The sequence below is a fragment of the Spinacia oleracea genome, chromosome 1, assembly GCF_020520425.1.
Source record: "Spinacia oleracea cultivar Varoflay chromosome 1, BTI_SOV_V1, whole genome shotgun sequence".
NCBI lineage: Eukaryota > Viridiplantae > Streptophyta > Magnoliopsida > Caryophyllales > Amaranthaceae > Spinacia > Spinacia oleracea.
In genome coordinates, this window is record NC_079487.1 from 134,570,826 (window position 1) to 134,583,001 (window position 12,176).

Genomic DNA, 12,176 nt, shown 5'->3' on the forward strand with positions numbered 1-12,176 from the left:
TCGTCTTAACTTTTCTGGTCTGGTCGGAATGTGTTTGTGATTGTTTTTTTTTTTTTGCTTCTTTTGATCTGATTTGGTTTGAATTTTTCTGATTTGTTCTCGTTTAAATTTAACAAGAAGGAATACAAAGTAACAACAACGTGAATAGATCAAAGTCATTGGGAAAGTGAAGAATACTCTACCGATAAATGCTCTCGTGACTCATTCGGACCAGAAACAATTTAATTTACTGAAAAGAAAAATGAACATTTTTTGGCGGGGAAATTGCAAGACTGAAGCATAAACCCTCCATTGAAAAATCCCAAAGATCTGCAGAAAAAAAAAACACAAAGCAGTTTTAAACTCCATTCTCTCTGAAGTCTTCAATCTTCAACAGAAAAATGGATTCAGATAGCGATTCTGATTGCTCTCACGTCTCTGCAACTCCACCCAGAAACTCAACTCCTTCTCCCCGACAAAAAATTCCCAGAAAACCCATCTTAAATGTCAAACAAAAACCACCCAAAACCCCACAAAAACCCTCTTCGATTTCCCCAAAATATCCACAAAAACCTCCTCAAGTTCAACACCCACTTCGCGAATCATCCAATTCAACCCTCCTCCCATGCTTTTCCCTCCCAATTAAACGACCTACTTTTAGTAATCCCGAAATTTCTGGGCCCAATTCTGTCAGGGCTGGTTTTTGTTCCTTTTCTAAATCTAATTCTTTCTCAAAGTTTCAGAACAATTCTCTTAATTTTGATAATGATAGTGAAAAGGTTCCGATTTTGCCAACTGGGGCGGGTTCGGAACCTGGGTTTGATGTCAATTTAGAAGGTGAAGGTGTTAGTTTGAAGAAAAGGGTAGTTAGGAGACCGTCAAATTTGATTGGGGGTGGAGCTAGGAGTGAGTCTAGTTCTAGCATAGCACCTGCAAAAAGGCTTAAAGGTAGTGGTGAAGGGAATTTTGTGAGGTTGAATATTAATGGGTATGGTAGTAAGAGGTTTAAGTTTAAGGGGAAGAATAGGAACTTTAGTTCATCAAGAAGAAGTAATTATTACAGGAGTAAGCGAAAATTCGGAGCGAAAAATGGGGATGGAAATAATGATGAGGAAGGTTTGGTTTTGGGGAGTAATGGAAAGCAGGTAAAGGGGGAGAGTGAAATGTCAAGTGTAGATGCTGAATTGATTAAAAAAGCTGTTTTAGATGTTAGGGACGAGGCGTCTGATGAGAATTTGGTGAGCTTATTGAAGCTTACACATGGTTATGATTCGTTTCGTGATGGGCAGTTGGAAGCTATTAAAATGGTGCTTTCTGGGAAATCAACTATGTTGGTTTTGCCTACTGGTGCTGGAAAATCACTGTGTTATCAGTTGCCTGCTATTGTTTTTCCGGGGATTACGATTGTTATAAGCCCCTTAATGGCTTTGATGATTGATCAGTTAAAACAGCTTCCTAATGTTGTGAATGGTGCTTTCTTAAGTAGTAGTCAGGTGAAATTTACTTCACCCTTTTAGTAATTTGTTAGTTTATCTTTTTGATGTTTTGCTAATTGGTTGATGTATGATATGTTTTAGTCGTTTGAGGAGATGTCTGATACTCTAAGCCTATTACAAGAAGGAAGCATAAAGGTGAATCTGTTGCCTTATAAGCTCAACTTGTGTGGAATAAACTTTATTATAGTATGCATTTTCATTGAAATGCAACTAGTTTTAGTTACTAGAACTTCGGGTTTATCATGTTTTCTAAGTGATGGATTTTTATTGTTTTTTAGAAGGCTTGAGTGAATCAGTGTGCATTGTATGTTGGTTCTTGTATGAGTAATTCTTTTGTATGATTCAGGTGCTTTTTGTTTCACCAGAGAGGTTTCTGAATGAACAGTTTATCTCAATCATTTCCTCTTGCACATTAATATCACTCATAGTGATTGATGAAGCTCACTGTGTATCTGAATGGTCAGTGACTCCAGTTGGATTTCTTTTCTATTTGTTGTTTCAAAGTTGCTATATACATTTTCCAGTAGACTTGCTTTTCTGAGATTTGTTGCCTCAGGTCACACAATTTCCGGCCTTCATACATGAGGCTGAGGGCGTCTGTACTCCGTGATAAACTGAAAGCTGGATGCATACTTGCAATGACTGCAACAGCAACACAAAAAACACTTCATGCAGTTATGCATGCTTTGGACATTTCCTCAACTAATCTGGTGAAGACTCTTCAGCTGAGAAACAATTTGCAGTTGTCTGTGTCTTTATGTGGAAATAGCAAGTAAATATATTGCATTGCCTCTTATTTAACGTACTTTAACCTGATTAATAGCTGTATAAATGACTAGAACTTGTGTCATTGTGTTGGATGAACAGGATCAAAGATTTGATTGCAATAATCAAGTCATCCCCATATGCCGAACTCAAGAGCATTATTATTTACTGCAAATTTCAGGTAATTGGTAAAGTTTTCTTGTATTTTCAATGATTTCTCATGATAATGGCAATAAAATCCTATACTACTACTAAAAATGGATCTCCTAGTCTGTTAATATAACTTGAAGCTTTTGAAGGCTTTAGTTTACTTCATTGAACCTATCTATGTTGTTAAAACAAATTCTGTTGCATGTATTACTTGCTTGACACGGAATGTTGGTAGGCGTGTAATCATATGCCTTTTGCTCTCCCTTGGGTTTTCAATGAGTGGAGAAGCATGCATGCCTTGTCCCTCAAAAATCACGGCTTTTGACATTCTATCTTTTTTCCACTTCTGTTTTTGGTGCAGTCAGAGACTGACATGGTCAGTAAATACTTGAGCGATTATAACATTCGTGCAATGGTGAGTAGAAAAATCTGTTTAGTCCATTCACTTCAACTGTCTGGATATTAGAATTCCTCTAAAAGTGTAACAACTGATTGATGTATTTTCTATGAGATTCCAGTGTTATCACAGTGGCATGATGGCAAAAGATCGTAGTCGTGTCCAAGCATTATTTTGTTCCAACAAGCTCAGAGTGGTATAACATCATCTTGGCGACATTTCTTCGTCACTTGTAGTCTTGTAATTTTGTTCATCTAGTCATATATTATCTGTTTTGATGATAGGTTGTCGCAACTGTGGCATTTGGAATGGGGCTTGACAAAAGTGATGTTGGAGCTGTAAGAAAGTCTTACTCCAGAACTATTCTTTATACAAGTATTTACATTTTTTTTTCCTGTACAGCAAGTAGAAGGAAATAAATCAAATAAATAGTGTCATAGCCATGCCAGTGTTTTTGATCATCAGGTTGATGAATTTAGTATTGCGCACATTAGATATTAGATATTCCTGTGAATTCCAGTAAACAAAAGCATGACACAAGGTGTTTTCTGGAAGGTAACAGAGAACAGATGAAAAAACAATTCAGAAAAGAAGAAACTTTTTGTTTTGGGAACCATTTTGGTTCATCTAGCAATAGATCTATTTACAAGCACAAACACAAAGTGTCTTCAAATTCAAGAGAATGACTGCCTGAGATTTCTGTCTATTTCAGGTCATTCATTACAGTTTGCCAGAAAGCGTGGAAGAGTATGTTCAGGTTCATTCTTTTACTCTATGAGTAGTCCTGAATTGCTGATGCATAGCTTGTAAATACTAATGATACTCAATTTTGCTCATTTAGGAGATTGGACGTGCTGGTCGTGATGGGAGGTTATCATATTGTCATCTCCTCTTTGACGACACCAGTTATTTTAGGCTACGCAGTCTTATGTACAGGTGTTTTTGTAATGCTATATGTCAATATGTGTTCTTATCATTGATTCTTAAAAAATAAATAAGAGGAAATGATATTTACCTGACAATATTTTTCACTTGACAGTGATGGTGTAGATGAATATGCTGTAAATAAACTACTTTCTGAAATTTTTAACCATGGCACGAGACTTGAGGGAGAAATTCATTCACTTGTCAAAGAATCTGCATCTCGCAAATTTGACATCAAAGAAGAGGTATGTTCCTACCTGCTAGGCTGCTATCCTAATTTATTTCAAACACCAAAAGGAAACTCATTTGACAGTGTTCAATTTTGATCATCTTTAATTTTTAGAGATTTGGGGTTTGTTTATAAGGTGTCAGAACCTACTGTCATGTTATTGCTGCTAGTATTGCTAATGGTTGTATTGCTTATATTGATAATTTGATATTGTATAGTCATGCTTTATCATCTCCATGAATTGAATTTTGTTGAGTATTATTTGACAGATGATGGAGTTGAGTAATTTCCTGCTGAATATTTCAGGTGATTCTAACAATCTTAACACAATTGGAGTTAGGTGAAGTTCAGTACTTGCATCTTCTTCCGCAAATGAATGTTACTTGCATCTTAAATTTTCACAAGGTTGATTCTTGTTTCTAGTACTGTTTTTTTTTTTTTTGCTTTTCTGAGAGGTAGCTTTGTTTTCTAGTGAAAAAAAAATCTTATGACTTGTAAGTTTCAGTGTTCAGTAACAACTAACAAGAGAACTAGACTGGCGACAAAATATTTTCTTAGTTCATACAGAACTGAAATGCATGACGGTATTTTCTTGATAATTGACATCAAAATGTTGTGTACTTATATCAAATGCAGACCCCTGCAGTGGAGTTAGCTGCCAAAGACCCTCTAATTGCAGGGATTTTGAACAAGTATGTTATATCGACCACAGAAAAAATGTTTTTGCTAATTTTTCCCTGTAAATCTGAACTAAGGCCGTATTACTTTTCAGGTCTGAGACTAAGCATGGGCAACATGCTTTTCACATACCCACTGTGGCAAATGCTATCGGTCATACAGCAACTGAGCTTCTAAGCCAGCTGCAGAACCTAAAGGTCTGGATTTAGTAACCCATTTATAATTGTATATGGTGAAATGCTTGATGGTACTTTTAGCACACCTGAATAGTTTAATGGAGTTTACTATTTTAAATCTTTGGATTATATAGAACTACATGAATCTTATCTCTCTCTTTTTTAACACATAAAAGAGAAATATATTATAAATTTATGCTAATGCTCACTAAAAGGTTCCATAAAAACTGCTGGCACTCTAATGATCTATCTTGAAAACTGCTGGCACTCTAATTGATCTATCTTGAATTCACGATCTGATTAAGTAAACCTCAGATACTAGTGGGGTCCATATTGTATCTGTTTGAATAGCTAATGTACCAGGTTCCAGATTCTAAGTCATTGTAGAAACAAAACAGACGTGTTAAGATTTTATGAAGTCACACTAGCTGTGACCTTAACTATCACAGCCACCCCCGACTAATTGGGATTAATAGCTATCATATTGTATTTTACCAAAAACTGTGTGGCTAGAGTAGTACCAAAAACACAAAATAATACTCTTTCTTGAACTAATCATATATTGTCTGTGGTGGTAATCTAGTTGTTATTGCATTTCAGTTTAAGGGAGAAATAACATATGAATTGAAGGATCCAGGCTACTGTTACGTCATTGTGCATGTTCCTGAGGATGTATGCTCTCTGGCTACCCAGATGACCAAATGGTTGTCAGAAATTGAATGTTGTAAGGTACTACTTGAACCGCTTCTTTGATGTAAATTTCCAAGTCTCCGTGGAAATTTCGTAATGTTTCCTGTTTATTATTTTCTTTATTCTGCAAATAACTAGCATTTCCTCTGAAAAATACAGGTCCGTAAATTAGATGTGATGTTCAATGCTGCTACCTTTGCTGTAAAATCATGTGAAAGGACAAATGGCTGTGATGTCGTCCAGCACACAGCATGTTTGCAGAAGATGACTTCAGAATACTTCAGTGAAGAAAATATCAGTGATTTTCCCACCAAGATCAAGCAAAACAGGTATATGCCATTTCATTGTAGCATTTTTTGATGGATTGTCATGTCAAAGATTGAATGATAATGTATCACCTGTGTCTTTTTTCTGTTCGCAAAAGCCGCTGAAGGGATATAAAGCTGTGCACTATGATTATCAGCTTTGCGATGACTCGATTCCCTCTGATTTTACATAATTCTGCAAGAACATTCTACTTTTTTTTTTGGTTATAGATTTTTTTTATAATACTGATCACCAGTGTATGTTTGTGCAGCCCATTTCTTCGAGCAGATATTAAGGTAACAGACAATTTGATACTTAAAAGTCTTTTGTGCTTAAGACAAAGATTTTTTTATATTTACCACCTTTAAGTTTCAGGTTTTTGTATTTACCACCTTATAAAATGTAATTTTATATTTACCACCTTAATTTTAAGAAAATGTTTGTATTCACCATTTTTTAAAGGATTCCATCCAATTTTCCGTCTATGTGGGCCATACTTGAACAAATTTTTTAAAATTTTACTCCTCTTTCATTAGGTTTCCAATGAGAAATGTTAGGTAAATAGAGCCTACATTGACGGAAATTTGGATAAAATTCTTCAAGTAGGTGGTAAATATAAAACGTTTCATAAAATTAAGGTGGTAAATATGAAATAACATTTTATAAGGTGGTAATACGAAAACCTAAAACTTAAAAGGTGGTAAGTATCAAATATCCTTAAGACTTTATAAGTTTGTTGAACTTTATGTTACCTTTGGCACTACAGGTTTTTCTGCAAGGCTCAGGGGCCAAATTCACCCCGCGTGCAGTAGCAAGAATAATGCATGGCATTGCTAGCCCAGCTTATCCTTCTGCAAACTGGTCAAAGACTCATTTCTGGTAAGTTGAACTGCTTCCAAATCCATGCCTCGACTAATACAGGGAACAATTGTAAGCTGAAGTTGCTCATCATTTTTGGATTGCAGGGGAAGATATACAAATGTAGACTTTAATGTAGTAATGGAAGCAGCAAAATTAGAGCTCATAAATTTTGTAGGGAAGGATGGAACATAGAGCTTTATACATGTTACCACATTGGTTTAACAGAATAGATCTAAAAAGGTTTCTGCAGGTACAAGTTCAAACATCTTGACTGTTCAGCAGTCTTATTACGAAAATGCCATGCCCTGTTTGTTATTGTTCGTCATCACTGTGAACAAGACCATGAACGGAGTATAGCAAATAGGAACCGGGTCAAAGACGGGTTCCATGGTAAGTGCGCAGCAGTACGCACGTCACCCCTGTACAGAACAATAGCTTAACAGAAGGCAATATGGAGTCTCCATGTATACACCTCTGAGTTGGTTTACGAAGTAGTAGTTTCGTAATTGTATTAGTAAAAAAATTATGATCACTTTGATAAGTTGTGCTTACCTAATTTATACATGTAACACTAATTTATTGATAGTAACACACTTGTGGTTTTTATCCATGTTAAATACCTTGTGTCTTGTGTATATTATACTTATTTTTGTTTTGTCAGCTTACATTGTTTGATTTTGAGTAGCCTAGTTTGTTTTGCAACAGTTATTGTTGGGAGTTTTTTTAATTTATTTATAAAAAACTGATAAATTATCAAAAGCTGTTTCTGGTTTACTGTTTTATTTTTTTTGGTTCTACTACGAGGAGTTCCCACCGCCTTTGGCGAGGTAATCTCCCGTGGGAGTTTGCATGGGTACCTCGATGGGCAGCATCCCTCCAAGTTGAGATTTTTTCCATTCCCAAGGCTCGAACCCGAGACCTTGGTTAAGGAGCAAGAGGCCCTTAACCACTCATGCCAACCTCAATTGGTTGTTTCTGGTTTACTGTTAATTTTCAACAGTAACACGATTGTTACAGTGAATAATTTTAAGTTCATTAGGGTAACAAGCCAATTTGTTAGCAAATTACGCGCAAATGAAATCAGTAAAAGCTCATTCAAAGCCTACAGCTATGGAATAACGAAACTGGTTTAAAGACTTCTAACAATGTACCTGAGTTTAATAAGAGTTGATACCATAATATGTTATCTGCTGATGCAAAATTAACTCAGAAAAGAAAGATATTTGTAAATTGGACTATAGAAATTAATTTTGTTGCTCGTTCAAGATCGTTGTTCCACAATGAAAACTAGAGAATTACAAATAATATAAACTAGAAATTTTCGGACTAATTTGGCTCGCCAGTCAAAATCAGTGGGTGCAAGGTACACCCGTAATCCAAATAAACGGCCGTGGTTTCTCACTCCAACATTCATCTTTGATTTGATGGTGAAATTAGAAGCACTTCCTATGCACGATTGATGGCCCAGATTCATCATACTCTGCCTTAGCAATCCACATCTGCAGTTACAGAAAAACAGGAAAAAAATGTCAGAATTCTGCAAGCATGATTCAGTATAGAGGTGATCAAAGTTAGGGCTGAGACGGGCTTTAACACCAAAAAAAAATATGCCCAAACCAATAAATTTGTTGCAGGCCAAAACGGGCTTTTCCAGGCTGGGATCGGGTTTTGGTCTAAAAATACAGATTTTAGGCAACCAAACCCGTAGTTTTTTGGGCCGGGGCGGGTTATAGTTGATCAGGTCTAATTCAGAACAACTGAGAAGATCAATCAAAACCAAAGAAACAAACCTGCTGGAAGGTGCTAAGTGATGCCAAGATAGATCCACCAATCCAAACACTGTATTTTCTCTCAGGTGGTGCCACAACCTTAATCTTCATGCTGCTTGGTGCAAGTGCAGTAATTTCCTTGCTCATTCTATCAGCAATACCAGGGAACATGGTTGTACCACCACTGAGTACGATGTTTCCGTACAAGTCTTTCCTAATATCCACATCACATTTCATGATTGAATTATAGGTGGTTTCATGAATACCAGCAGCTTCCATACCAACCAAAGATGGTTGGAAGAGGACTTCAGGGCATCTGAATCTCTCACCACCAATAGTAATCACCTGCCCATCAGGAAGCTCGTAACTCTTCTCAACGGAAGAGCTAGTTTTTGCAGTCTCCATCTCCTGCTCGTAGTCAAGGGCGATATAGGCAAGCTTTTCTTTCATGTCCCTCACAATTTCACGCTCGGCTGAGGTGGTGAAAGAGTACCCACGTTCAGTCAGGATCTTCATCATGTAGTCTGTCAGATCACGGCCAGCTAAGTCAAGACGAAGAATGGCGTGCGGAAGAGCATACCCTTCGTAAATGGGGACTGTGTGGCTGACACCATCTCCAGAATCCAGCACGATACCTGCAATTGAATTGCACAATGAGTAACATTGACATTAACTCGGTATCACTAGAAAAGGGCATTACGAGCATAAGACAGTAACTTGATACTCCCTCCGTGTTTTATTAGGAGTCACATGTTGACCGACACGAGTATTAAGGAATGAGAGTTGAATCTAATAAAAATAATAAAGCAAGTGGGGGAGGGAGTAATAAACAAATAGAAAAAAGACGATGGAAAAGTATTTTAATCAAAGTAGAGAGTGAGTTTATTATATGGTGGTCCCTAGAGGAAATTAGATATATTAAATAATTAGGAGTTAAAAAGTTACTAAAAATTGAAGAGTGACTAGTACTAAAATACGGCCGGAAATGGCAAGTATGACTCCTAATAATACGGAGGGAATACGGAGGGAGTAACTTCATTCAGAAATCATGAAAGAAGAAATACAAGAAAATTCAACTTTGCAAATTGGAAAGAAAATAAAACGGTAATCAATCTGTAAGTAGTTCATTTTGATGGGAGGGGGTGGAAAATACACAATATCAACATTTTAAGGGACAAACAAGCTGTCAGAGGTTGGGACAGAGGAGTAAACTATAGGAGTATAGGACAGATGATTAATATGTTTACTTAGGAACAGAATTACACCACTATCACGGAAAAAAAACCCAGTTAGGCTCTTGAGGGAGATCCAAATGTATGCAACCTTATCTCTGTGCAATTTATTGCAATCCAGATCATTTGGTAAAGTAAGGATTAAGAATAACATTGAATATATGAAAGAAGGAATGAGACTTTGAGCAAGTAGCGGCATTAGTGGCTTCCCAATCTAAGCAGTATCCAAATAAATGATCTCTTACCCCAATCTAAGCAGTATCCAATTAGAGAGCTATGCAAATAAAAGGAAACATTTCCAAAAAGCTATAATTTTAAAAGAGAATTTTTGATCATATAGGGGTCTTACCGGTTGTACGACCACTAGCATACAGAGAAAGAACAGCCTGAATTGCAACATACATAGCCGGAGCATTGAAGGTCTCGAACATGATTTGAGTCATCTTTTCACGATTAGCCTTAGGATTGAGAGGGGCTTCAGTAAGGAGGACTGGATGCTCTTCTGGAGCAACACGGAGCTCGTTATAGAAGGTATGATGCCATATCTTTTCCATGTCGTCCCAGTTGCTGACTATACCATGCTCAATCGGATATTTCAGGGTCAAGATTCCACGCTTTGATTGAGCTTCATCCCCTACATATGCATCCTTTTGGCCCATGCCAACCATCACACCCGTGTGACGGGGGCGGCCAACAATACTAGGGAACACAGCTCGTGGTGCATCATCACCAGCAAATCCAGCCTACATTGAGAAGTTAGATCAATGAACTTGATATAATAGAAGTAAAATGGTTAATGGGCAACACAGTTTAAGACATCTATGTCAGATAATCACTACTGCAAGTCCCCGGCCAAAGTACACATATGACAGAACCAATGGACATAATCCTGAATTTCCCGTAAAGAATCACATACATTCAATCAAACCAATAAACTTTGTTGCCAAATCCACCTCCCGTAACCAAACCAACCATGATACCATCATTGTCCTTAAATCCAAATAGCACACTAAAAGCCTCCAAAAAGGAAAGCATGTCTATAAGCCTATTAACTCATTCAAGGGAAAAGAATTTACCTTAACCATTCCAGTTCCATTGTCACAGACAAGGGGCTGAATATCCTCACCATCTGCCATTTTTAATTACCTGGTCAAAGAAAAAGGGTGTAATTAATATCCTTGATTGCAAGATTTAACCCGTTTAACAAAATTTGACATTTTAAAAACCATCCCTTTCAATAAACAATGATCCAAATAATACAAGTTATCTCCCTCTGTCTCAATTGCATAGGCCACATTTTTATTTCAGAGTTCCCCAAATAATTAGGCCACTCCTCATATCTTGCAAGTTTAATTATAAAATTTTCACATGTTCCAGTTACAATTCCCTAATATCATAGATGCTTCTTCTAACAAATGTATAAGTTATCAAGAACAATTAACTAATTAAGGTATTTCAAGTCAATTCCTTAAAAATGACCCTTAGCCAAATGTTGGCCTATTTAAGTGGGACAGAGAGAGTAGTTATCAAATTACATAACACGCGAGCCTCTTTGTTAATAAATCCCAATTCATCAAACACAACAGACAACAGGTTACAAACACAGTTAAACAAACCCATCCAAATGTGGATCATTTTAAGGGTAGGTTAAATTGAGGCTCATCCTATTTACAACCGCAATAAGTTGAAATGCATATCCCAGGTTTATATTAGGGATCCTGATCACTTACAAAACCAGCATTTCAATGATCTTAGAGACTAACAGGGGGGAACACTATTGGATCACTTAAAGATTTAAAATCACATTATTATAGTCATCAACAGTGAGGTTCTCATGTTAAATCCCGCATCAAATTTCATTCAAACAGAATCTTAATCCAAATTAGATCAAATATTCATCCCAGCCGAAGCAATTCTGCACCCCATTTGAAAAGAAAAATACAAAAAATTCAACAAATTAATCCCAATGCGGCTAATCAAGCGAAAATGATACCACATTTATGAAGCTAAACACAAAATGCAAATCCAACGAAATCAAAACTATGATAAACAATCAATAAATCAATAAAAATGCAGAATTCAACCTGAAAAATGGCGTAGAAATTAGAGAAATTGATCGTGAAAGGAGAAGAGAATTACCAGAGATAGTGATTACAAGAGAGAATTGTGATGAAGAATTCGGGAGTTTGATGAAGATGAAACCCTAAAAATTGGAGAGAGAAAAGTTTGAAAATGGATGTATAGAAGTGTGAGAGAGGGAGAGAGAAGCGGAGAACCTTTGAATTTGCAAATTTCACGACTGGCCAAGCACGTCGAGGCAACTACTAATTTTAACCATTTTAAAAATTAAAAAAAAATTGAAATTAAATTATTGGACAATAATTTTGTTTCTAATAATACTTTTTATAATATTGTTATGCACTTGGAAAAAAGAATTCGTTATTATATTTTAGATTTGTTCTTGGGAATAATTTGATTAAATGTCGTATGGCTTTATTTTAATCTTTAAACCGTTAAAAATTAT

General features: G+C 36.3%; 2 protein-coding genes across 3 annotated transcripts; one reads left to right on the forward strand and one right to left on the reverse strand.

The window, feature by feature from the left end:
• Window positions 1–237: 237 nt before the first annotated feature.
• Window positions 238–7,311, forward strand: LOC110793976 (ATP-dependent DNA helicase Q-like 5). Its single transcript, XM_021998922.2, has 19 exons — window positions 238–1,472; window positions 1,557–1,610; window positions 1,822–1,934; window positions 2,032–2,247; window positions 2,343–2,421; window positions 2,752–2,805; window positions 2,909–2,983; window positions 3,072–3,125; window positions 3,500–3,544; window positions 3,629–3,723; window positions 3,827–3,956; window positions 4,247–4,345; window positions 4,577–4,632; window positions 4,713–4,815; window positions 5,395–5,523; window positions 5,644–5,813; window positions 6,062–6,086; window positions 6,557–6,669; window positions 6,756–7,311. Exons 1-19 carry the CDS (start codon window positions 381–383, stop codon window positions 6,841–6,843), a joined length of 2,790 nt encoding a protein of 929 aa, XP_021854614.1. The 5' UTR covers window positions 238–380; the 3' UTR covers window positions 6,844–7,311.
• A 549-nt stretch (window positions 7,312–7,860) lies between these two features.
• Window positions 7,861–11,955, reverse strand: LOC110793982 (actin-11). Of its 2 annotated transcripts, none has more exons than XM_021998930.2 (5): window positions 11,792–11,955; window positions 10,729–10,798; window positions 10,002–10,395; window positions 8,442–9,055; window positions 7,861–8,150 (listed from the first exon to the last, which is right to left on the reverse strand). In XM_021998930.2, exons 2-5 carry the CDS (start codon window positions 10,786–10,788, stop codon window positions 8,085–8,087), a joined length of 1,134 nt encoding a protein of 377 aa, XP_021854622.1. In that variant the 5' UTR covers window positions 10,789–10,798; window positions 11,792–11,955; the 3' UTR covers window positions 7,861–8,084. The 2 variants fall into 2 exon arrangements, with proteins under 2 accessions (XP_021854622.1, XP_056686286.1); XM_056830308.1 differs by having other exon boundaries at window positions 11,737–11,955.
• Window positions 11,956–12,176: the final 221 nt, after the last annotated feature.

Coding starts and splice junctions, on each gene's coding strand:
- LOC110793976 (XM_021998922.2), top strand. CDS start 381: ATGGATTCAGATAGCGATTCTGATTGCTCTCACGTCTCTGCAACTCCA. Junction 3,545..3,628: donor GCGTGGAAGAGTATGTTCAG/GTTCATTCTTTT, acceptor TTGCTCATTTAG/GAGATTGGACGTGCTGGTCG. Junction 4,633..4,712: donor ATTGCAGGGATTTTGAACAA/GTATGTTATATC, acceptor ATTACTTTTCAG/GTCTGAGACTAAGCATGGGC.
- LOC110793982 (XM_021998930.2), bottom strand. CDS start 10,788: ATGGCAGATGGTGAGGATATTCAGCCCCTTGTCTGTGACAATGGAACT. Junction 9,056..10,001: donor TGCTAGTGGTCGTACAACCG/GTAAGACCCCTA, acceptor ATTCAATTGCAG/GTATCGTGCTGGATTCTGGA. Junction 8,151..8,441: donor CACTTAGCACCTTCCAGCAG/GTTTGTTTCTTT, acceptor CTGTAACTGCAG/ATGTGGATTGCTAAGGCAGA.